The sequence below is a fragment of the Zootoca vivipara genome, chromosome 2 (assembly GCF_965207765.1).
Source record: "Zootoca vivipara chromosome 2, rZooViv2.hap1.1, whole genome shotgun sequence".
NCBI lineage: Eukaryota > Metazoa > Chordata > Lepidosauria > Squamata > Lacertidae > Zootoca > Zootoca vivipara.
In genome coordinates, this window is record NC_142584.1 from 69,820,458 (window position 1) to 69,845,621 (window position 25,164).

Below are 25,164 nucleotides of genomic sequence, written 5' to 3' on the forward strand. Positions count from 1 at the left end.
GACGATAATCCAGTTGGATCATAGGACTTCAGGGGAATCTAGATCCAATCCCAGTTGGCTCCAGGAGCAGGAAGGCAAACATCAGAAATCTAGTATTCCCAAACCTCTTTTTAAGGATTCATTCCCATCCCTAGTCTGATATTAAACCCTTGAGCATATCCTTTGGCTGACTGTGAAAAGCAAGGTAAGAGGCAATAAAGAATAAAAGAGCCATTTTCCATCCCATTTTGATTACTCCATTTTCAATTACGGTTTCAATGGCTGCTAAGAAACACTCCAATTGATTTGAAAAGGCAGGTAAAGAATGGCCCCTGGGGCTGCTGTATAGGAATTTGAGTTTAGTAGGATGGGTTAAATTTCTTGTTCCTTCACTGATCAGCTCCCTACTTGATCAGTCCTTTTATGCCTCAGTTCTCTGTTTGTACATAATTGGAATTAATGACTGTGAGCTGTTATACAGTACTAATTAAAGACACACAGAATCTCCTTTTTTATATAAAAAGGTACAAACAGGATAAGGTTTATACATAACATACAATTTTTGTTTGTAACAAGTAAGACATGTTTAGTTTTCCATCAACACATTTGTTAGCATCAGAGGCATGCTGAAGTCCACAACAGCAGATGGTTGGTTGCAACAGCTACTGATTATTGTTGCCACAATTGAAGAGGGTTAACATGATACGATATAATGTGCCTCTTGTGTTATCAAGTTCAAGAGACAGTATTATAAGATTTAGTTGCACCAACATGTAGGAGCTTAGGAAATACTAGCAATATATCCATAATGTGAATTGATGGTGGGGTTTTTTTGTTGCTATTAGTAATAGTCCTATTTTTAATTTGATAAATTCCCCCCTTTCTTTTGTTAAAATTTGCATATAAAATTTAGATATACATGCACACACACATACCAGCAAAACACTATATTGAACCTTGCTGCCGTTCCATGACATTACAAATATGATATAGTATCAGAAGTACTTTGCAAAAAGATTCTTCATCTAAGTCAGCCTCTCTAGATACCTAACTCATTATACAAATCTGGAATCTTCTCAAATGCCTCCAGGTGTTCTACAACTTTCATGATGAACCAGTTTCTTAAGTTGTTTCAATAACTAGCTATATAGAACTGACTACCAAAGATACTATAGAACAGGCATCCCCAAACTTCGGCCCTCCATATGTTTTGGACTACAATTCCCATCTTCCCTGACCACTAGACTTGTTAGCTAGGGATCATGGGAGTTGTAGGCCAAAACATCTGGAGGGCCGCAGTTTGGGGATGCCTGCCATAGAACAATATCAGAAGATCTTTCAATGGTAGTAAACCAAAATGCTCATCCAATTCAGAAAATGGCTTATCGTAATCAGGAACGGTTTAAGAGCACAAGAAGAAACCTGCTGAATAAGCCTAGCATCCTATTCTCACAGTAGCCTATGAGAGACCTGCAAACAAGACTTGAGTGCAGCAGCACTCTCCCACATTGAACTCAGGAAGACTTGTTCCTTAATAAGCATGCATAACTTTGAAGTGTTAAGGCCCCTCCAAAAATTCAGGTTCACAAAAACACTGAATTGAGCTCACAAATACATGGAACCCTTCTTATCTCTTTATCACTAACTCACTTTCCTCTCTCCAGGCAGTGTGCCTTCACTACTTCAACAAGATCTTCCCTCACATCTCTGATTCCTCATTGTTTTTTTTAGCTGGTCAGCTGATTCTGTGCACATCCCCACCAATGTGCAACACATGTCCTACCTCCTTTTCATTCTGGTTGGTCAGAAGCATGCAGGAGCAGACTTCCTATTGGACTATGGTGTTAGCATAGCTGCCAAGTTATTCCCCTTTTTTGAGGGAAATTCCATTATGCTGAATAGGCTTCCTCGCGAGAAAAGGGAAAACTTGGCAGCTATGGGTGTTAGTGGGAGCAGAGTAGAGAGCCACCTGCAGATTCATTCATTTATTTACTCGATCTGAGTGGTCATTCTACTACAACTGCTATTCAGTGGTAGCACCAACAACATGTTTGACACATTCCAAATTTTGCCTATGGGCCCCGAAAGATTTTGGATACCTGTCATGGTTGGTTCATCTATTATTATTATTATTATTTAAAAAAGCATTTTAAAGGCTCCTTGCACAAATTCCCCTGCATTTTATTTGTCTGGAATTCAACTGTTCCATCCTCTGACAATAGGCTTTTATGCCTGCAAATTTTAGCTAATTCTGCCAGCAAATAGAAAAGTTATATCCATTATTTATTTCCCCAGTATAATCAATGGGGAGTCCTTCAGAAATCTGAAGCAAAACCAAAGCAAACGAGGTGTTGTCTGAATTAATCCAAAGTGAAGTGGCCCCTATATGAAACAGGCTCCAAAGACATTTCTTTTTCTCTGCACACCCCTAAGTTATATGTACAATTTGATGAGTAAACAATCCCTCATGTCAACTCAGCTTGGTTCCTTCTTCGTTATGTTAGAGTTCATGGGATCTGGTGGTTTCCTTTAAACCATTTTAACAAGGCAAACAGTAGCAATACCCTCAGAGGAGGTTTAGCCACATGAGGTTGTTCTGCCACTGCCAATTTGGCAGTTTTGTGTCAAACTGAAAGTCTGAGAGCAACTCTTCCCCATGGAACTGTATGCTGCTACCACATGGTGGTGAGGAGGATTGATACCCATCTAAGTCACACTCACAGTAGACCTATTGACATTGATTTTAATGCGTCAGCTCTGAGTAAAACTAACACTGGCTATCTCCCAAGCAGATATGCTTTGAAGCATCCTTTGTTACTGAATATAGTGTACAGTACTGTATATTCCTGAGTATAAGACTACTTTTTAACCCAGGAAAATCTTCTCAAAAGTTGGGTGTCGTCTTATACACCGGGTCGTATTTCTTATACGGCGAGTATATCCCAGACTCTATATTTTAACTGGAAAAGTTGGAGGTCGTCTTATATGCCCAGTTCTCTTATACGCCGGAATATACGGTATGTATATCCAAACTACCTCACCTTATTACACAAAGAATGAAGGTTAGAATTATTATAAGCCTATTAGTAAGAATCCTATGTACATCTTCACTGAGGCTTCACTGATGCTCTAGTTTGCCAATATCTGTTGAGTTTTGCTTCATTTATCTTGATATTTCAAAATCTATTGGTCAAGGATCACTGGCATTTGTCAGTGAATTGTACCCTTCACAGTATAGATACTTCACAGGCCTTTAACAGATATGTTCCCTATAAAATTGGATATACCTTTCTCAGAACCAGTTACATCTGGTTCATATTTCTTGACATAATCAGAATCTCACTTGCTTTGTTGAAAGTGAAACTAAATAGATGGTCAATAATACTGGCAGGGAAAAAAATGCTACTAGGCCTTTTTATGATTCCTGAGAACAGGAATAGCTCCTATGTAGTAAGCAGCACCCCTTGTTTCTGGAAACAAAGAGAGTGTTTAAAATAATGTTTTTAATACGCCAGCTGTCAGAAAAAATATCAGCACCATTACATTTTCTGACACTATGTTCTTGACAATAAATTTCATGCCTCATGTGGCAAAGCATTTATGAGATTTCAGTCAATAACCAATTCACAGGTCCATATCCTCACCCAGAAAAGAGGGAGAAATTAAGAAGCAAAAACTAAAAAATAATAATGAAGGAGGTGTTATAATTTTTATTTACTAACATGTCACTGCTTATAGTTAGACCTGAATTAAAAGGGAAAAGAAGCAGCTCTGCCTCTCAGACTGTACATCTCTCTCTCTCTCTCTCTCTCTCTCTCTCTCTGTGTGTGTGTGTGTGTGTGTGTGTGTGTGTGTGTGTGTGTCTCACACACAAAAGCTATGAGAAACAAAAACTGAATTTAGAACTTGCAGATGATGGTGTGTGACAGATCTGTAGGTCTGAGACTTTTATCTCCTCTGACATGCTTAGTTCTATTTTTAATCACCAAACACAGAAGACTGAGTCACAAAATTAAGGAAGGACAGAGCCCCAGAGCACCCAAGCAGGTATCATGGCTCTGACTGTGCTAAGCGTCATTCAGATGCACAAGGAAAGAGATTCCTATTAGGTCTTTGCTTAGGAGCTATTATTAGTATTCAGATTTCTGTTTGTCTCAACTTCTATTTGTATTAGCAATTCTCTAAGCGGAGCATCAGGACCAAGAACAGGAAAACAACACTACCGCTCACCCTGTCAGATTTGCTAAACGCAGCTCTCGTCTTGGCTGAATGTCAGTATATCAAGTTCAACATTTAGCTGAGGCAATCATGGTTTCAGATTCTGGCTTGTTTTCACAAACCATAGTATAATTCTCTAAGTTCAAACATCATGAGGGATGGCAGTTAAGTTTAAAATACTGCAATTACCCCAAGAAATGCCTCTCCCTATGATTGACCCAGACCCTACGATCATGAGAGGTCTGGAGGGTGATAACACAAGAATAGGCTTCTTCTTTTTTGCATTGGCTCCTCATTTGTGGAATGCTCTACCCAGGGAGGGCTGACCTGACACCTTTGTTACATACCTTACATGCTCTTCTCCCAGGCCTTTTAAACCGGGGGGGGGGGGGAGAGAGAGAGAGACTATTATTTTATTTTATTACTATGTTATGTGCTTTGTGTTTATATATGTTAGGTACTTTGTGTTTTTATAGTGTAACCCTTCCTGTGATCCTCAGGTGATAAATAAAAATAAATTAGAAATAATAATAACAAATTCATAAGCTTTTACTTTCACTCTCCTCCTTGCAAGTGTAAAAGAGGAGAGGAGAAGGAGCCAAAGGCTCAATAATGTAATAGGATACCATGTTCCCCCATTACATCTGAAGTGAATCACTGGGTGAGGTTGGAATGGGCAAGAGGCTGCTATCAGTAACTATATACACTGGAACAGATACAAGTAATGATGATGCCAGGCATACCCCTGTTTCTCCGAAAATAAGACATAGCCATAAAATAAGCCGTAGCAGGATTTTTAAGCATTCAAGGAATATAAGCCAGGCATCCCCAAACTTCGGCCCTCCAGATGTTTTGGACTACAATTCCCACCATCCCTGACCACTGGTCCTGTTAGCTAGAGATCATGGGAGTTGTAGGCCAAAACATCTGGAGGGCCGCAGTTTGGGGATGCCTGATATAATCCATACCCCGAAAATAAGACATGGTGATAGGCGTAGCAGCAATGCCGGCCGCGGCAGGAGGAGGGGAAAAACATAAGACATCCCCTGGAAATAAGCCATAGTGGGTTTTTTTGAGGAAAAATAAATATAAGACGGTGTCTTATTTTCGGAGAAACACGGTATGTGATTGAAGTCTCTTAATAGCTTACAGGTTGAAAGCAAGCAGGTGTGCCCTGGTTGCAAGAGGAAGTCAAACATAGCATCACCCCAAGACTGTGGTGCTATATGAACATGAGAACCCAGACACCAATGAATGTCCATTATTTCTCTGGATGCAGGGGCGTCTTGCCCATAGAGGCAAATGGCGCAGGGCACCAGGACGCCAAGTTCTGGAGGGCGCCAGGGAAGAGGCGGAGCCTAGACGTAGCGCCTTCCAGCATCAGCGCGCTGCCCTCGCCCACCTCCGTTATGTCGCGCCGCGCCCGGAGCCTCTGCCTGCCGAGGCCATGGTGGCACGAGTGCCAGGGAAGAGGTGGAGGCTGGGAGTGGCGCCTTCCGACATCAGCATGCCGCCCTTGCCCGCCTCGCTGAAGCAGCGCTGCGCCCGGAGCCTCCGCCTCTTCCCCGCCAGAGGAGCCACCCTCCAGCCGCTGCCTGCCTACTCCAGCCCCACAAAGCTGTCGGCAGCACCGTAGAAAGGTTGGCAACTCTGGAAAACAGGGGAGGCGCCGGAGGGATCTTTGCACCACGGTGCCGGATATACTTAAGACAGCCCTGTCTGGATGTAACCAGCTTTATCCAGAAATACTGTCACAAAGAAAGGAAAGAGAAGGCAGGAACAAGGCAAAACTTACCCGTTTCAGCTGATCAACACCACCAAATATCCTCATCACGCCATCAATCTCTTGCTCCAGTCTTCTGGCCCAATACTGCATTCTACAAGACAGGGGGAAAGAGGGCACACTGAGTCATTTAAAGAGATTCAAAAAGGGAGATGGTTACAAATCAGTGCCCAGGGCTTAGTTTGTACACTCGCCTCCTGACATTCCAGCTGTGGGCAGAATACCAAGCATGCCTGACCTCCAAGATAAGGATGATAAACTTAGAATGATAAAGCTTATCAGATGACTAGCTTCCAAAATTGTAAATGTACACACAGAGAACAAAAAATAAAGTCAACATAAAAACTGCAAGCTGCCTTTCTTCTCTGGTAACAAAAACTTAACACAGATTAGGAGGGGCAAGCTGGTCCAGCTCCTCACAACAACACATTGTCTTCTATGCCCAACACCCCCAATATCCTTCCTTCAAATAGCAAACTAAGTTGGCTGATGGCCTATCAGTTCGGAAGCAAGAAGAGCCACGAAAAAATTAAGATGCCCATGTGTTCAACAACACATATGCCAGACCCTCCAAATGTCCCTATTTTCCAGAGATGTCCCTGGTTTAGAGAAGCCACCCCAGTTTCTGATTTTATCCCGGAATGTCCTGCTTTTCATTAGGATGTCCCTATTTTCATTAGAGAAATGTTGTAGGCAGTGGCATCGCAACGTGAAGGGAGTAGGGGTGGTGCGCTCCCGGTGCCACGTCTCTGGGGCACGAGCAGAGGTTTGCCGATGGCGCCGCTCCAGTGCCGTATGAATGCTGGAGCACCAGCGCCGGCAAACTGCTACATAGCACGCATGTGTGGTGTCGCTACGTACGATGCATGCGTTGTACATAGCGACGTTGCACATGCGCACTACGTAGCAATGCCTTGCCCCCAGGTGCACGTCATGTTTGCCACTCCGGGTGCCCGAGCAGCTTCCCCACGCCACTGGTTGTAGGGTATGGAGTTGTGCAACCCCCGAGCTGCCTAAGGCAATCCTATATAGAGGGGGGGAAATTGTTTAATGTTTAATGATATTTTTATATATATTGGAAGCTACCCAGAGTGCTGGGGCAAGGCAACCCAATAAGATGTGTGGGATATAAATAGTAAAATTATCATCATGGAATGGGACGTTCCTATTTCCATCAGAGAAATGTTGGAGGGTATAATATGCTTGTGAATTATAAGAAAGAAAGAAATTTTAAACCCTCAAACTGTCTGACAGGAACAGAGTGATGATGGCAAAGAACCCAAAAGTTAGGCCAGCAGTGCGAGTCTATCAAGTCTATGATTTAGAGCAGCCTAATCACTAAATGTTTGTGTGTCAGTAGTGGGGCAGAGGAGAAGGAAAACAGAGGAAAGGAAAAGAAAAGTTGCTGGTTGGCCTTGACTTATAAAAGAATCTTTGGGAGATGCAAGTGGCGCTGTGGTCTTAACCACTGACCCTCTTGGGCTTGCTGATGGGAAGGTTGGAGGTTCGAACCCCCGCGACGGAGGGAGCACCCATTGCTTTGTCCCAGTTTCTCTCAATCTAGCAGTTCCAAAAGCACGCCAGTGCAAGTAGATAAATAGGCACTGCTGTGGTGGAAAGGTAAACAGCATTTCCATGCTCTCTGGCTTCTGTCATGGTGTTCCGTTGTGCCAGAAGCAGTTTGTTGTGCTAGCCACATGACCCGGAAAGCTGTCGGTGGACAAACACCAGCTCCCTCGGCCTGAAGTGAGATGAGCGCCACACCCCATAGTCACCTATGACTGGACTTGACCACCCAGGGGTCCTTTACCTTTTATAAAAATAATCTTTATTAAATGTCTTCCCCTTCCCCATTCTACAGACCCCTTTCCCATTCTACAGACCTTTGTTGCTATAAAAATGGTCCAGTTTTGCTAGCAGTGATCTAGAACAATACCACACAGGAAGAAATTCTTGAAGAGCAAGGAGAAGTGTTCTACACCCCTCTGGAGATGTCTGAGCCATTAAGAAGAGTACTGTTCTTAGTGAATGTGGTTACCACAACATGCCATATATAGTTGCACGTAATTAATTCAGACTTAGGTTTCGTCCATTGGGACTTGTCATAAAAGGTTGCAATTTATCTTAGATTCGTCAAGGGTGACAGCGGCCCATGTTTTTTGAGGGTGATTTTTTTTTGGGGGGGTAACAATGTTGGGAGGGGTGGCTATTTTAAAAAAGCTGATCTGGTGTTTATGTTTCTGTGTGGCATACAATTAAAATATACACAGTAGAAGCATGTTGTTTTTAATATGCTGATTTGGGGGTGTTAAAATGCACCCGTGTACAGTTTCCTTGAGATGCAGGAAAACAAGGCTTCACAATCCATTGCACTGCAGTAGACAGCAACAGATTTTGGGCTGCCTGCAGCAGGACTGAACATCTGGTATTTCCACTGAGATTTATCTACCTGTAGAATCTATGTACATATCAACATATGTCTACCTCTTGACTTTCTAAGAACACAGATTGCTATGTCCAATCAGGTCCTTGGCTCACCTTTCCTAGTATCCCATTGTCCTTGAAAATCACTTCTAGACTAACCAATGTATGATAGTTTATTGTATCTAATTATATGGAGGACCACAAAAGAGTTTTTTTTTCGGAGGATTAGGCTAACTCAGTGTTTGTTTGTTATTAAAAAATGATACCTATATTACTAGGTTCACTCCTTGCTAATTTTAAGTTCCAGGCGCCACAGAGCTTAGGACAGCCAGTCCTTGCTTTATTTAGGGGGAAAACTATACTCATTTCTCTGTTTCCAGAACACACCTAAGAGGTATTCCTAAAGGTGGTAGGGTGGAATTAGTTAGGCAGGATTATCACTCCTCACCTGCTTTCTCCTCCCGCAAGATATAGATGCAGCCACAGCCTTCTCCCTCTTTTCTATTACTCACGCTGAGGCTTACTCACGTTTGGGCTCGGTGTTCATCAGTATGCAGATGACACCCAGCTCTACCTCTCGTTTAAATCAGAACCAGTGAAGGCGGTGAAGGCCATGTGTGAGTGCCTGGAGGTGGTTGGAGGATGGATGGCAGCTAACAGATTAAGGTTGAATCCTGACAAGACAGAAGTACTGTTTTGGGGGGACAGGAGGCGGGCAGGTGTGGAGGACTCCCTGGTCCTGAATGGGGTAACTGTGCCCCTGAAGGACCAGGTGCGCAGCCTGGGAGTCATTTTGGACTCACAGCTGTCCATGGAGGCACAGGTTAATTCTGTGTCCAGGGCGGCTGTCTACCAGCTCCATCTGGTACGCAGGCTGAGACCCTACCTGCCCGTGGACTGTCCCGCCAGAGTGGTGCATGCTCTGGTTACCTCCCACTTGGACTACTGCAATGCGCTCTATGTGGGGCTACCTTTGAAGGTGACCCGGAAACTGCAATTAATCCAGAATGCGGCAGCTAGACTAGTGACTGGGAGTGGCCGCCAGGACCACATAACACTGGTCCTGAGAGATCTACACTGGCTCCCAGTACGTTTCCAAGCACAATTCAAAGTGTTGGTACTGACCTTTAAAGCCCTAAACGGCCTCGGTCCTGTATACCTGAAGGAGCGTCTCCACCCCCATCATTCAGCCCAGACACCAAGATCCAGCACCGAGGGCCTTCTGGCGGTTCCCTCATTGCGAGAAGTGAGGTTACAGGGAACCAGACAGAGGGCCTTCTCGGTAGTGGCACCCGCCCTGTGCAACGCCCTCCCAGCAGATGTCAAGGCAATAAGCAACTATTTTACTTTTAGAAGACCACTGAAGGCGGTCCTGTTTAGGGAAGTTTTTAATGTTTGATGCTGTATTGTTTCTAATATTCGGTTGGAAGCCGCCCAGAGTGTCTGGGGAAACCCAGCCAGATGGGCAGGGTATAAATAAATTATTATTATTATTATTATTATTATTATTATTATCCATCAAGAGGAGTCTTGAGGCTTGCAGCCTCTTATAAACCTCACCCTTACTCACATGTAGCCCATCCTGGATGATCACTGGTTGGGCTATTCATGAGTAAGCAGCAGATCTAGCAGTTTCTTCCTCCCCATAACTTAAGGATATGCCAGGCAATAGGTGGGTCCCTAAAAATCCATCCTGATGTGTTCTGTGACAGCTTCATGGAACGAGATAAATGCCCATCAAAATAAAATTTCAAAGAGAAATGAAATAAGAAAGGCTTATGAATAAATGAAATGGGAACATGTTTTGAATATGTGGATGGGGGAAAAATCTGTAATCAATTTGAGTAGTTTATTAACTACTGCACCATGAGGCATTTCTGCAAATGTCTCCATATAATGTAGAGAACAGTGACTCTCATGACCAGGAATCAAATATTATCACTTTACATAGCAGTAGCAACACACTGACAAGATTACTATTATTTCAGTTATTATTTCTGTTCAGTCTTATCTGACCTGTCACCTAACTCTACACCTATTTAATATACTTTACATTTTATGGAAAGTGAATAGTCAAGAGGAAAAGGACAGAAGCAGCAGATATGTCATTATGTACAGTACGTGTAGTTTTCACTCTATGACAAATCTGTACAGAGAATATAATACATGGCAATCACTGCATTTTAGGAGTATGCCTCGGGTGGTTTTACAGGGCTGAAGAAACCACCATCCCTTGAAATTTCTTACCATTTTTGCACAGTATCAAATATATGAAGAAAATTATCCAGAGTGGGGCACTTTCTACAACAGGCCATTGACACAGATGCAGGTCTTGTGGTTTTAAGGTTTTTTAAAAAAATCTTCTTGGGGTTCCATGCATCCTCATCTTAAATTTACCCCACGGAAATGCTAAAACTACTAAACAGAAGCTAATGCTCAGGAGCAACCATGCCAACCACCAGGGCCATCTCCATATTCTACCAATTGACCAGGGTTTTGATAGGAGCACCAGCCATGCCAGTTGGTAAAAATAAAACCCCAAAACACCACCAGAGCTCTCTGGAATCCATCAGACTCCATTCATCTCTGGGGCGAATATTTACCTCTATTAATCTGTACTTTCTTTCAGTTATTGCAGATTTCCATTAATGCATTTTCCTCTTCATACTCCTTCCCAGTCCCACAGAAAGGGAGAATGTGAACAAGTATCTTCTAGGGCTTCTTCTTCTTTTTAATCTGTCCAGTGGTGTTTCCATTTTAATACAGTCTTATGCCATTTGATTTGGTTTTGATACTCCTTATAACATGCTACAAAGCCCAATATCGTAGGCGAGCCATCCCGCTTGCTGAAGATGTCTCACCTTTCCCATGCCACACCTCTTCAGGTGAGCAAAACTTCTTAACTATTATATCCTTGGTTCCCCATAACACTGAGTGAGTGATAAAAGCCACAACAGTGGTCCGTACCCTGTCCATGGGTCACCAAGGCACGTGTGCAAGTCTTGAGAATCATCATTCATAAGTGAGCCACAGGATGCTCACTTATTCCTCTTTCCTATTCCCGTTCCCCACAGATTCCTGCCAAGTGACCAAATAACTAACCAGCTGTTTTAAACACAAACACCTACTGCCTAATAACCTCCCTGTTCTTCACCCTGCGCTAGCCAGCAAATTTCAGTGCAAGGCAAAAATTACTACTTGTCCGCGTAAAGGCAACCAGCAAATTCTGTACTTATAACAAAAGGAGGGCAGGTTGGGTGACAACTGGAGACTAAAGAGGGTGGTGAGAGGTCAGGCCCACCACCTATGCTCCTGCACAAGTTCAGTCCCCAAGCAGTGATGCCAGTATGCAGCCCCATACTACACCCTCCCCCATCCTTCTTCCTGCCCCACTCATAACCACATTCTCACCTGGACCTCTCCACAGGAAAGCATCTAGCAAAATACCACTGGTACTGGCTGTGAGCTTCTGTTGTCTGTCCAAGAACAATGAGATGGCAGTAGGCAAAACAACATTAAGTCCAGCCTCCGAAAGCTGGGTGAATACGCTTTCAGATTCTGTAGCTAACTTTAGCCATGTACAACTTCATTTACATTTGTTTACCACGAATATGCAATGCACTAAGCCGGAAAACTGATGATTTTGCTAAGATTTTCATGTAGCTAATCAAGGACCAAAAATACCATATAATAGGTGCATATTCAAAAAATGCCCAGTGCCAAACCACATATTACCATACAGTGGATACTTAATAATACAAGAATAGCCCCCTGGACCGAACCCAAGTCTTGTCTAGTCCAGCATCCCATTTCCAACTGTGGTCAACCAGATGCCTCTAGAAATGCCACAGGCAGGACATGAAAGCAACATCACTCTCCCACAGTTGTTACTCCACAATGGTTATTCAGAGGCATGCTGCCTCCCAGTCCAGAGGAAGAATATATAAATCCATATTCCAGTTTGGATTTTCCTTTTTTTGTTTGTTAGTCAAGTTAATGTATATGCCACCTTTTCAGAATGAGCTTACTAATAAATTCAACATTATAAGGAAGTTACCTGGACTTAATACACAAGCACGGGACAAAATGAAATTTTGCAGGCTATAAATGAATAAAACTGGAGGGAGAGGGGTCTTCTCTGCAGGCTAGATGATTTACAGCTGGCTTCAAGCCAGACACCAAGAAAAGGAAAGTGTTGTGAGAATGAGTCCTCTTCTCCAGCCTCCAGGAAGTTTCAGCTGCTGGTGCTGGCCTCACTAAAATGCTGGTGAATTTTTCATTAGGGGTTTCTTTTTGGTAAAAAATAAATAAATCACAAACTGATGTGAAAAGGTGCAAGGACAGAAGTTAAGATTGGGGAAAGTGAGAAAACGAGAGAAAATAAAACTGACAGATTCACCCATCCCTAGAGATCACTTGATGACTCTTTTTTACTACTAAGTCTCTCTCTCTCTCTCTCTCTCTCTCTCTCTCTCTCTCTGCAGAAAGTCCTTTACAATCACATGACTGATGGAATTTGAAGGGAAAGAAGAGACAGCATTTCTGGAACAACAATGATTACAAATTCTATTAAAAATTTAGAAATGCCGTTTGCAATCTGGCAAAGGATAAAGAATTACTGTTTGAAAGGTCCAATTTTGAAGACTCAGAATGCTGCTGGAACTGTGAAACACAGATGTAAAAGCAGAGGAATGTGGAATTATTTTTTTTAAAAAGTGAAATGGCAGAGAGAGCACATAATAGTCTGAAAACCTTATGCAATGCTTTCTAACAGTTTGCTGCTGTGTTCTGGGCCCTCCCAGGTAGTTCCAAGATCAAGGGAAATAGGGGCAACTGTGTGGTGGTGCAGTACTCTCAGAGAACATTAAAATGATGCTCCATGAATTCAAAAGGAGTGGAAATAATGGTTAGTAGATGAAAGCAAGCAGAAAACAGTCCAAAATTGAACCAGAGTTTGCTCCTGGTCTAGAGAGCTGTGGCTGGCACTTCAAAAGGTTGAGTGCTTCATGGTACACAGTGAGGCAAATAGAAGGTTGGGTCACCCAGCTGATGACACCAATCTGACTCCATGAGGCAGTGGCAAACATCTCAGAAGTTGGCAAGTAGTTTGCAGCAGGGAAGAGAACTTCCTGATGCTGCAGTTAACCTGAGAAACAAATTGAAGAGAAGGGGGCATAAAGAACGGATGGGCACTACTATTCTCAGCTTAGGACAGATATTTGTGTCTGTAATATTTATGCTGCCACCTTAAATTAAATGTATATTATGCTCTTCTTGTCCCGTGTGTCTTCCATTGTCTCCTGAGACAGACGGATGCCAACCATTGTTCTACATATGCCATTCATAAGCCATATTGAGAGGACTTTTGTCTTTAAAGGCATTATAACAATATTTTAAACAAATAGTCCTGCCCTAAATCTGGGTTAACCCTTCCCCACACCACATGCAACTCAACTTCTTCTATTATGCACATAATGTACTGTTTTGTAAAATGCAGCCAAAAGAAAGGGTATTCCGATGCAGGCTTAATGTCGGGGCACACTCTTATTACAAAATGTGCAAGCCAGCAACAGCTTATTCAGCATTTGAAGAAGTAGTTCCACATGGTATTCTTCATTATTGCCTCTCTCTTTGCTCAGCAGCTTCTGTGGTTCCTGGAATCTAAGCAAAAGAGGAAGAACAGAAGAAGGTGCACTTGTTCCACCCAATCCTAACAGTGGGAATAGGGAGAGAGAGAAGTGGTTGGTGTGTGTCTGTGTGTCAAGGAGGGCAACTCATTAATCGCTTGAATCATCTATGGAATTACAGCTGGATGAAGACAAGGAAATTGGGGTCAGGCATATTTAGAAGTCTGCCATCCTCAGCTTCTTGTGTTAATAGTGGCATATCCAGGCAAAGAAAGATAAACCCAGTAGTCAGGGCTCCCAGATACCTTGAAAGACAACAAGCTAACAATCACGCCTGTACTGAATGACCAACAGCATTGGCTGTGACATAGGATTCTATTTCATTCAATGGCCAAAACCAAGCTAAACAACTTTCTCCACGCTAGCATACTATACTTCACATTAACTGTTCATGTGTGTGTGTCTGTGTCTGTGTGTGTGTGTGTGTGTGCTGGGCACATACAGGTGCATCATACCACACATCTGAGTTTGCTGTTTTTTATTAGATCACCACAACTATTGCCATCACAATGCAAAGTGTACACCCACACCCACAAAAGAGTAACAAATTCACAGTGTAATCACAGTGAACATGTGCAATTAAACAGGTTGCAAAGATGCAAAGCAAGAATGGGATGCAACTAGGAGGGGAGTGAATTGGTGTCCATGCTACTTTCTAAGGTGTGCACTGATAACTTTGTTCTGTCCCATTTCCACATTAATTCATGAAAATACTTGTTTAAATATGCAAAAAAAATTTATAGGCATGTGTTTTCTCAAAATACACATTTTAAAACATATTTTATCTCAACTTTTCTGCCAGGAACTGCTTCAGAATATTCCGGAAGTGTATAAGCTGGCAGGTAACTACATTCTGATCTGCACGTTAGTCTGTGAGTTGAGAATAAGGTCAGTTCATATCAGTTTTTTCAAAGACTGAATTCCTCAAGCATCCCTACATGCACCATGGGAGATTTGCCATGACATTCCATTTTACTCAGTGTTGCAGAGAATAAGATGCAGAAGGCATTCTAATTCATTTCTGTTTCCAGTGCCTCCTCCCTGACTCATGCTGTGTATGATTGGGGCAAAGATGCATGCAGACAGTAATTCACTAAGCTGATATATATTGGCCAATTCTATAGGAAAAGTCCCACTGTGTTCAATGGGGCTTATTCCCCAGCAGGTTTGCATAGTGTTGCAGCCTTGCTTTTTATTTAACCCATTTCTATGAAGGAAAACTTTTATCAATATTCACACAACTCACTACTATTGCATTATACTTTAGCAGGGGCACCCCCAAACTTTGGCCCTCCAGAAGTTTTGGAACCACAATCCCCATCATCCCTGACCACTGGTCCTGTTAGCTAGGGATCATGGGAGTTGTAGGCCAAAAAAACTGGAGGGCTGCAGTTTGGGGATGCCTGCTTTAGCAAATGTGATACCCACTTCAATGTTCCTTCCCAGAATCATCATGCTGTTTACGCAACAAGGTCAAAGCTGAAGTTGGTTTGGCCTTTTTTAATTCCTTCATTTTGTCCCATATAATACAGACATGGAACCAGTCACAAGGTGTAGTGTGAGGCAAGTCTATCATTGTATACCATGCTATAAATTCAATGCATCAGTTCTATAAATCCACAAAAGCAATGAGATTATGAGCATGGGTGAAGTACCATCAGTGTGTATGTACCAACATGATGAACCATGAATCTTTCCCAAGTTTCGTGGGAAATGAGCTCAGTAAGCACAGACCACAAGTAAGTAGGACCAGGCAAGTCTGCCCATCTGAAGTAATGAGTGAGGAGGGCACAACTGTATAGTACTGTCTGAACAGAATTCTCTATCCATTTCAGTTGCAACTCACTCAGAACTTTTGCTTGCCTCAATGTGAGTCAGTGGCAGAAGTTTATTTCAAAGCTTCCATCTATGCATTATTTTGTATTCTTATGAGGACGGAGTGGTTGAAAAGATGCCATCTCCTCTGAACTCTCAGGATAAGAAAGACTGGGGGCTCTAAGAAAGCACATCTAATGGAAGCTCAGCAAGAAGCTTGAATTATTAAGGCACTAGACTGTTTGTTTGTTCTGTGTATAATCTGTAATTCTCTCGGGAGGTGGAAGAGGAACAGAAGGGTCATCACAGAAAGGAACAGCATGAGAAAGCTAAGTAATCCGGAAGAACAGCCCAGTTACTACTAAGATAGGGCCTGGGAATTTATTGTCTCAGACAAGATAGGAACACAGAAGCCACTTCTTGCAGAGCTAGCCAAGAGACAGAGCTGGCACTGAAAGAGCTGGCAAAAGCTCAGAAGTCATGGCAATGCCTGGCAGATATTACTACTTTCTTAATCATTCTGCTGGTCAGCTCTTTTGCACATCTATAATGATGTCTCTAACTGTGGCAACAGAAAGTTACATGGTGATGCAATTGTTATAAAAGACAACCAAAAGCTGGGAATGCAGCACATAAACTGGAGGTGATATGAAGAAGAAGAAGAAGAAGAAGAAGAAGAAGAAGAAGAAGAAGAAGAAGAAGAAGAAGAAGAAGAAGAAGAAGAAGAAGAAGAAGAAGAAGAAGAAGAAGAAGAAGAAGAAGAAGAAGAAGAAGAAGAAGAAGAAGAAGAAGAAGAAGAAGAAGAAGAAGAAGAAGAAGAAGAAGAAGAATTTCTTCTTGAGGAGCAAAAGAGGGAAAGGATACTGTAGTTGCAAGATGGAAATGGAAAATCACAGCACAGAACTTACCAAAGCATGAGATGGTTTTCATTAAAACAAACAACAGAATCAAGTTTAATGTTTAATTAATTAATTAATTAATACATTTTAAAGTGCAATGAAACCCTTACAGATGTTTAGGTGTCAGTTTGATAAAGATACAAAATAGATCTTGGCACGGGAGGAGTTGCTGTTGTACAGAATGGGACTTCTGCAGTACTGATAGCCCCTGTCCAGCAGTCCCTTGCTGTTCTGAACACACCCAGCCAAGGAAGGCAAATGACTGAAAGTTAATTCTTTGTTGACAAAAGCACACCCTTACAGCAGCTCCTAAAGTGCACCAGAACTTCCAGCATCTACATAGCTGGCTTTAACTTTTCCTGGTTTATGCTTGGCAGAGTTGATGCAGCAGCAGGACCATCCCCACCTCTAGGGCTTTTGTGCCCCTGTCTGATGGAGTACGTACATGCAACCTGAGACTTCTCCTGTACAGAAGTCTACCCTGTGCTTCCCCTCTTCAAGCCCCTGCTGGTTCTAGGAGACAGCTGAGTAGGGTACAGAGGGAATTTGAATGACCTGCTCCTCACCTGAACAGCCTCTTCCTCCACTTCAGACACATCCTGTGCCCCCCTTCATCTCTTCCTGCTTGGATCTTTCCTGCTCCCTCCACCCTGGCTCCTGCCTTGTGGGTGACACCAAACCCACATAAGTGTCGCCCTCCAACTCCCCTGCCTCTCACACACCTGTCAGAGCCCTGCTAGCCCCAGGCATTGGTGCTCTAAAAACTTCTCTTTTCCTTTATTACTGCAGATCCAGCTTTTGTAAAGTTAGGAAAACATTTCAAGGATCTGGAATAACACGGGCAAAAGAGTAAGAAGGATATTTCGTTGATATGATATTATGTAGCTTTTGAAAAATTAGTATAACTGATGCTGATTGCAGAACTAGGAAATTCCACTACAGAATTCTAAACTTGGTGAATATGCAACGATGCAGAAACACTGCCATATTGGAATATAACCCATCCATGGTGAAATAGGAGAATTGGAAGCATATCTCTCTCCTTACTTAGAACCCCCAATATACCCATTATCACTACAGCAGATCACAAGATTATAGCAACTCATTGGTCGTTGTCAGTTTTCAAGTCTCTTTAAAGTCTGCATATATAAGAAACAAGCTTCACACACAAACACATAAGAAACAACTCAGTGGCACTTCCAGCCACTGAGACTACCTGAGCATCCAGTGAAAAAGCTGGACCCAGAGGCACCCCCAAACTGTAAGCCTGCTCCTTCAGTGAGAGTACAATTCCACCTAGGGTTGGCAGCTGAGCAGTTTACTTAACATGGGAACAACTCACTCATAGTGCCTCCATCTTGCTAGGACCCAAGTGGTTTTCAGGCTAGCATCACTCTATGGTGGCAGTCTTTCAAACACTTTTTATACTGAGAGGGGAAAGATATCTCCTGTCAACTTCCACCTTTTAGGCACAAAATTGGCCATGAGCAAGGGCACATGGAGGTAGACATACTTACTTACTTACTTACTTACTTACTTACTTACTTACTTACTTACTTACTTACTTACTTACTAAGCTAACTTACAGGTAGGTAGCTGTGTTGGTCTGACGTAGTTGAAACAAAATAAAAAAATTCCTTCCAGCAGCACCTTAGAGGCCAACTAAGTTTGTCATTGGTATGAGCTTTCCTGTGCATGGTATCTGAAGAAGTGTGCATGCACACGAAAGCTCACACCAATGACAAACTTACAGTAGTTGGTCTCTAAGGTGCTGCTGGAATAATTTTTTTATTCAGCTAACTTGGCATGGAGTATCTCAAGGAGTTACTTAGACTTCAAAATGCAAATCTCCTCCAAAGGCTGAAAGATATTCTGTGTGTAAAAAAGGCTAGCAGCAAGAGAGAACTAAAAAAGACATTTAAGTACAAATTTCAAAGCAGTGGTTTCTTGCATGGGTTTGGTATATGGTTTCATCAGTCTTCTGGTCATTTTAAGTGACTGGGTTGTATAAGCTTCCAGTTACATTAATCCACTGGCTGTGTTGTGCCAGTTTGCTCCCCCCCCCCCGGCTTACATATCATATATTCCTGGCATACTGAGTGCCAACCTGCTTGATGTGTCCTTTGTCAATCTACCAACCGCTCTCCCCACTACTGCTTCACTGAAAAAAGTTTCTGGCTCCTAAGAACAGCATCATTAAGAGAGGGTGGTATAATCATAGTTATTATAAAGCACTTAGCAATGTTCACTCAGTTCTCTCGATAGCCAAGCATGCAGAACCCTGTCATTTTACATACAGGGTACTTTGTTCCAAGGAGAAGACTGTAGGACTGCTACTTTCCAGAAAGTGACTGTGGAGAGAGAAAGAGAGGGGTGGGGAGAGGAAAACAACTTGCTGAATATTTTGCTATTAGATCATTGTCATTTATGTCAGGACTATGGAATCTCTGCATTATGTAAGATAGCATTTAATATCAATTTAGAGAAATTAGTGTTTATCACATCATCATCATCCAGCATGGTAAAAGGTGAAGGGCGGGGGGGGGTGTTTAAATTTTTCAGTTTAATTTGCCTTCAACTTGTGCAAGTTTCTCACCTTCAAAGTAAATGAAAACAAACAAAAATGGCCTGTCCCCAAGTAGGACTGTGAGCACAACAGAAACCAAGCTTAGCCCATCATACCTGGCAAATAACTGGACAAGACTAGATAGACAGGAGCCCAGAATCCTAATTCTTAAAGGGCTTCCAAGGATCAGGCAGCTTAGAGAACAGCCTGTCCTCCATATGGGTGGATTTTAGCCAAAGCGGGCCCACATAATTTGGTGCCTATATCCAAATGGAACATGCCAAACAAGAATAGCACACTTCCATCTAAACCATTTTCTTGAATCCTACAATAGCCAATAATGGAGAGACATGATTCTTCTCCTTTTGTTATAGAGGAACACTGATGTTGTACATAGATAACAGCATGAGGATCTTGTGGATACAGATGGCTCTTTTCCAGAATCCATTCACTATGGAAATGTAAGTGCTTGCTATGCATGGTGCTCAGCAATCTCACCATTAGAATGGTCACTCCCATTTTTGGGAAGACCAAACACTAAAATAAAGAGTGTTGTGGCACCTTGGAAACTATCTGATTTCGGTTAATTTGAGGGGAAATTCCCATTGAACCCAGTGGGACTAACTTATGCTTAGGACTGCACTGTTACAGTGGCATAAAAGACTGAGGTGTATTGCATCAGATACATTAATCAGGTTGAGACTGTGGTAGGCGTGCACCGTATTGGCCTGAATATAGGCCTCACTTTTTTTCCAAATCCTGACAGTGATTCGTGACCTTACAAAAACTGGCTTTTATGATATCGCTGCTGAAACAGACACACGGTAAAACAGAATGGCTATGAGTGCCTGCGGAATTTTAAGGGAGCGGCTTATATTGGGGCATTGTCTTTTTTTCCTTCTCCCCCCCCCCTGAATTTTAAAGGTGCAGCTTATATTTGGGTGCGGCTTATATTCGGACCAATGCGGTATATGTACAGAATAACATGAAGGAAAGCCATCAAAATGGGAATAAGATAGAACGAAAATGCATAAAGGAGAAGCCAATGCTCTAAACATGAAACTATAAAGTTTCTCAGGCACAAAACCATGAATATTGCACAGTTGCCATAGATATAGGGGAAACATATTTTGTAGTAAAAGCCACCTTTAAGACTGATTCAGACTCTATGAGAAACAATACCTCTAAAGACAACTTAAGCCAAATGTTGTGTGGATTGCCAGGATGCACCTGCTCACTATTCATTCTTGACATCAGGCCAACATGGGTAAATTGATTTGAAGCTGGCAAGAACAGGCTAAAGGATCATTCCAGCTGCATCTCATGTTGGTCTTCTCACAAAATTGCTTACATTAAAACAGTCTGTAAAAATGAGACCAACAGACAGTTGCATAAATGATGCGAGGCTACAAAACATGCTTAAGGAAATCTTACAGATGAACCAAGTTGCTTCCTGTTGTATCTCCAACAATACTTGTATGGTTTTGGGTTTTGTAGGTCCAAATCATCTGAGAAAGTGCACCCTTTCATATATATTTTTAGCTTTGAGAATCCCCACTTCTTGGAAGGAGATGGGACCTTGCTCTTCTTCATAATGAAAAAAACAAACACAACCCCCTGTTGATCACCATCTTGCAATCATGACATGTCCACCTTGGATCCAATCAATGCCAACAGACACTTCAGAAGAAAAAAAGTAGACCTTCTGCATAAGTTAGATATAAGTTGTTAACTCAACACTATTTGTAAGCAAGACACACACTTCTGTTTTGTAAATATGGGAGGGGGGTATAATCTACTGAAAAGTAGTGCCCCTCCAGATGTTGGTTAACATCCATCAGCCCCAGCCAGCATGACTAAAAGTAGAGTACCATTTGCAAATCTGTACTGTTAGATCAGGCACCCCCAAACTGCGGCCCTCCAGATGTTTTGGCCTACAACTCCCATGATCCCTAGCTAACAGGACCAGTGGTTGGGGAAGATGGGAATTGTAGTCCAAAACATCTGGAGGGCCGAAGTTTGGGGATGCCTGTGTTAGATATTTATTTCAAAATTCTCCCTCCCTCTCTCTCTCTCTCACACACACACAATCTCAGTATTGCTTAAGATGAAGGTACTAAATGGCAACAGTGACAAATGCTTACCACAATCTAACCACCCCTCAGATTTATGAAGCTGTGGAGTCTCCAAGCAGCCCTACCAGCTGGGCAGAGAAAACTGGAAAGGAAAAGAACTTCCAGCAAAGGAAATTTCTTCCTCTTATTGGCCACTGGTCCACCTCACTATCACTCACCCTCATACAGTCCTGCCTCTCCCCCAAATGCATATATGCATATGCGTGTGCGCGCACACACCCCAACTGCTCCACAGACATAAACTCAATCAAGGAGAAAAGAGGATTTTGCTTCAACTCCAGCCACATTTCCACTCCTAGCTTCCTGTCTGCTGCATCCTCCCCCTTTGTGAGTGGTGGCAATAGTAGAATCTGGATAGTGGCCATAGCTATTTGTTTTAAAAAACCTGACTGCTTCAATCTGCTCTAGTCACACTTTCTTGAAAAGCTATTTATAAGTGACTTATTGTGCCAGAAGGTGATTTCAACGAGCTGCAATACAATGTGGATATACAATATCCATACCCCAACCTGCATGTGTGGATGCACATCTGATGTACACAAGTAGATCCTGATTCAGTAAGCGATACGTGCATAGAAATCTGCTTCCTTATTTGGATGTTACCAGCTGTATTGGGACAGATATCTGGGAAAGTATATGGAATTCATTTGCACAAGAGGTAGCAATGACCACAAACAAGGCACTAGGTTCCCATGGAAAGGAACAAGAGGCTGAACAGAAGACCCATGGATTCCTCTTGAAGGGTGAGGATATGTCATTCAGCAGTTCTAGCTGCTGCCAGGGTTACACCCCCTCCCCACTGCCAACTTACTCTGCAGCTCAAGAAGTAGTGAGATGTCAGGAAAGGGAAGTAAAGGAAGATCTGCAGTCTCTCTTCTATTATGCAGAATGCATCAATTTGCTTCACTGAATAATTGCCCCTTCTACCTAGTCTCCACATGACTGCTGGTGTCTTTCAAAATTGACATCTACCAGTTTTTAATCATAGTAGTCCTCATAGGCATAACTCCTAGGGGCTGAGGCAGTTCCCACCCCCAAATGTATTTTTGGAAGGGCCCAAGCCTCTTCGATTTTCAGAGGGTGTTCAGCTCTGCCCCCTGGCTCCTTGCACAGTTGTGCATGCAACATCACATCGGGCCCCTTCAATCCTCTGGAGAAGCTGGTGGTCCTCATACCACATTCATGTTTTCCAAAAGATCCAAGAGCTTTTTGTTGTTCTTCATCACACCACTGGTTCGCTTGTCGCTTTCTCTCTCTTATAACTCTTTTCTAGTTGTACATGTTTCCCTCCTTACTTCCCCAGTACATTTATTAATGCTACAAGAGCAGGGAAGTCAATGGGGAAATGGCTGCAGACAGAAAGAAGGCCTGGTTTGTACAGTCACATAAGAGCATTATAAAGAAAAGAAAAGAAGTCTGGTCAATGTGCTACGTGCACAGAACTGCTGTTTTCTTGACTCATAAATCACTCCCATGGGGGGAAAGCTCTTAATGCCACAGAATTTAGAACCGTAAGCATACGTGATTTGACTTAAATTACGGAACTTCACTCCCTTTCAGATCATCACATTTAGCTACATTTTTCTAAAAATAAAATAAAAACTTTACCATATTCTGAATAATATGATGACTTCTTAAAACTGGGAAGTTAACACGAACCCACTTTTATAAAGACCATTTCAGTCTGAAAACATTAGCTTATATTGGTACTATCTGTTCTGGAATTGATTGTGCCAGAAGCTGAATGATCAATGCTGCCATTTAAGTAAAATGAGAATGGGGTTTTGGAGGAAGAAGAAAGCATGTTCTGCTCCCCCTGTTCTCCTCCCTTGCAGCCAACAGTGACTCAGACTCCTCCCCCTCCAAGCCAGTGATTCAGACTCCTCCTTCCTTCAGCTAGGGTGAGTAATTGGCTGCAATCAAGGACCAGAAAAGGGAGAGGGGAAAGGAAAAAGTGACTATGTTGTACCTATTGGATGTATATATGATTATGAAAGTGACTGGATGCTCAATGTGAAAGACTGCAGGATCAGGAGCAAAGTGAGATGATCCAAAACCAGAACCATGATTCAGGCAGTGGAATCCAGACGGTGAGTCAAGAAAAGGCAAGAAATTCTGCAGAGGGGCCCATGCAGAGGCAGGGGGCCATGGGTGCTCCAGCCCCCCCCCCAACATTCCCCATGACAGGGCTGGGCACCCACAAAGGTTTGTCAGGGTAACACACTCTAGAGTGTGTGTGGCCTGGCTGCACGTGAGAGTGCTACCTCAGCAGGAGCCTCGGGCAGTGCTCCCCAGCCGAGGAGAGGGGTGGCAACGATGCACTGTGATGAACAATAACCATTAGCCACACTCATGTGACTTGTGTCATTTGTGCTATGGGAAGCTTTAAATTTGGGACTGGAGGGTGGGTGGTGTATTTTGGCCTCTGCTGGTTGAGGGGGTGGGGATAACCTTTCCTAGTGGGTCTCAGTTGATGATACAATCACACTGTGAGCCAGGTAATGCAGAGCTAAAGCTACATAATTTGGAAAACTGTGAGGGAAAGGTATCAGCTAATTAGTGTGATAATCTGAGAAAAAACTCTGAACTCCCATATGTTCTGTAAATTTATTAAAGACTCTAGACTCAAGGCATCTATTAGGAGCAAACTGATTTTCTTTGAAGACAGATTCTTAAAACATACTGGTAGTTCTTTGCTATCTACTATCCTAGTAGATTAAACACGCATACACAGACAAAACAAGGATAATTTGTTTCTATTTTTAGCACCAACACTTTCTTTAAACTAATAAAACCAAACAAACCTTTCTTTTTAGAGAGCCCAAACACCTTTTTCAGATATTATTCTGAGGTTTCTCTTTGTTTTCGAGAAGACAAAACAGATTCTTAATACGGTCCTTTCATGGTGGTTCTTATGACATCATCAACCCTTTCTATTTAGAATAATGACTTCTTCCACACGCCAAGAGATTTGAAATTACCTGTGAAATATATTTCCCTAGGCACAGGCTCAAGAAGCATGTAAATTACCCCGCTTAATGGCCTCTAGAAATTCTCTCTCTCTCTTCCTCTCTCAGTCACACATTCTCACACAAATCAGATATGTTCAGAAAATATCATAGGTTCCATGCTAAGAGCCAGGTGAGTATTTGATGGGGGATAACAGTTGTGAGATTCAAGTTTCCCCAGGAAAACTCTGGCTCCCTATGAGGCAAACATAAACATATCTAGCCTCTTAAAAAGAGAAGGATAAGCAGATAGGAAACAGAAGCATCATTGGCATAAACTGTATTTCTTTCAAAACACTTCTTGAGGGGTGTGTGGGGCTAGCCATATTTTACACAGTGTGCAAACAGCCAAATGTAAAATCGCTTATATTGCACAATTCATTTAATTTGCATGATCCTAATATTACAGAACGTTAAATAACTGATAATATGTAGCCTCGATTTTCTTAGCTGCATAATGAAAGAGATTGTGCTGAACTCTATGGGCCATTTTAATTTGGTGATTAGTAGAGACTCTGTGTGTGTACCCCAGATAAGGTGAGTTGGGGTGGTTTGAATCATGTTCTCATGTTCCAGAGTTGATTGCACCTGACAAGGCATCTTGAGGCACACCGGGAACCTCCCAAGCTTTCACATTGCTCTGTGGTCTC

At 42.5% G+C, this 25,164-nt stretch overlaps 1 protein-coding gene across 1 annotated transcript in view; it reads right to left on the minus strand.

The window, feature by feature from the left end:
* CACNA2D2 (calcium voltage-gated channel auxiliary subunit alpha2delta 2) overlaps positions 1-25,164 on the minus strand; it is a 525,358-nt gene that overhangs the window by 480,948 nt on the left and 19,246 nt on the right. Inside the window, exon 2 of the mRNA XM_060271531.2 lies at positions 5,993-6,074. Within this exon, the coding sequence (XP_060127514.1) occupies positions 5,993-6,074 (82 nt within the window). The remainder of the gene's footprint in view (positions 1-5,992; positions 6,075-25,164) is intronic.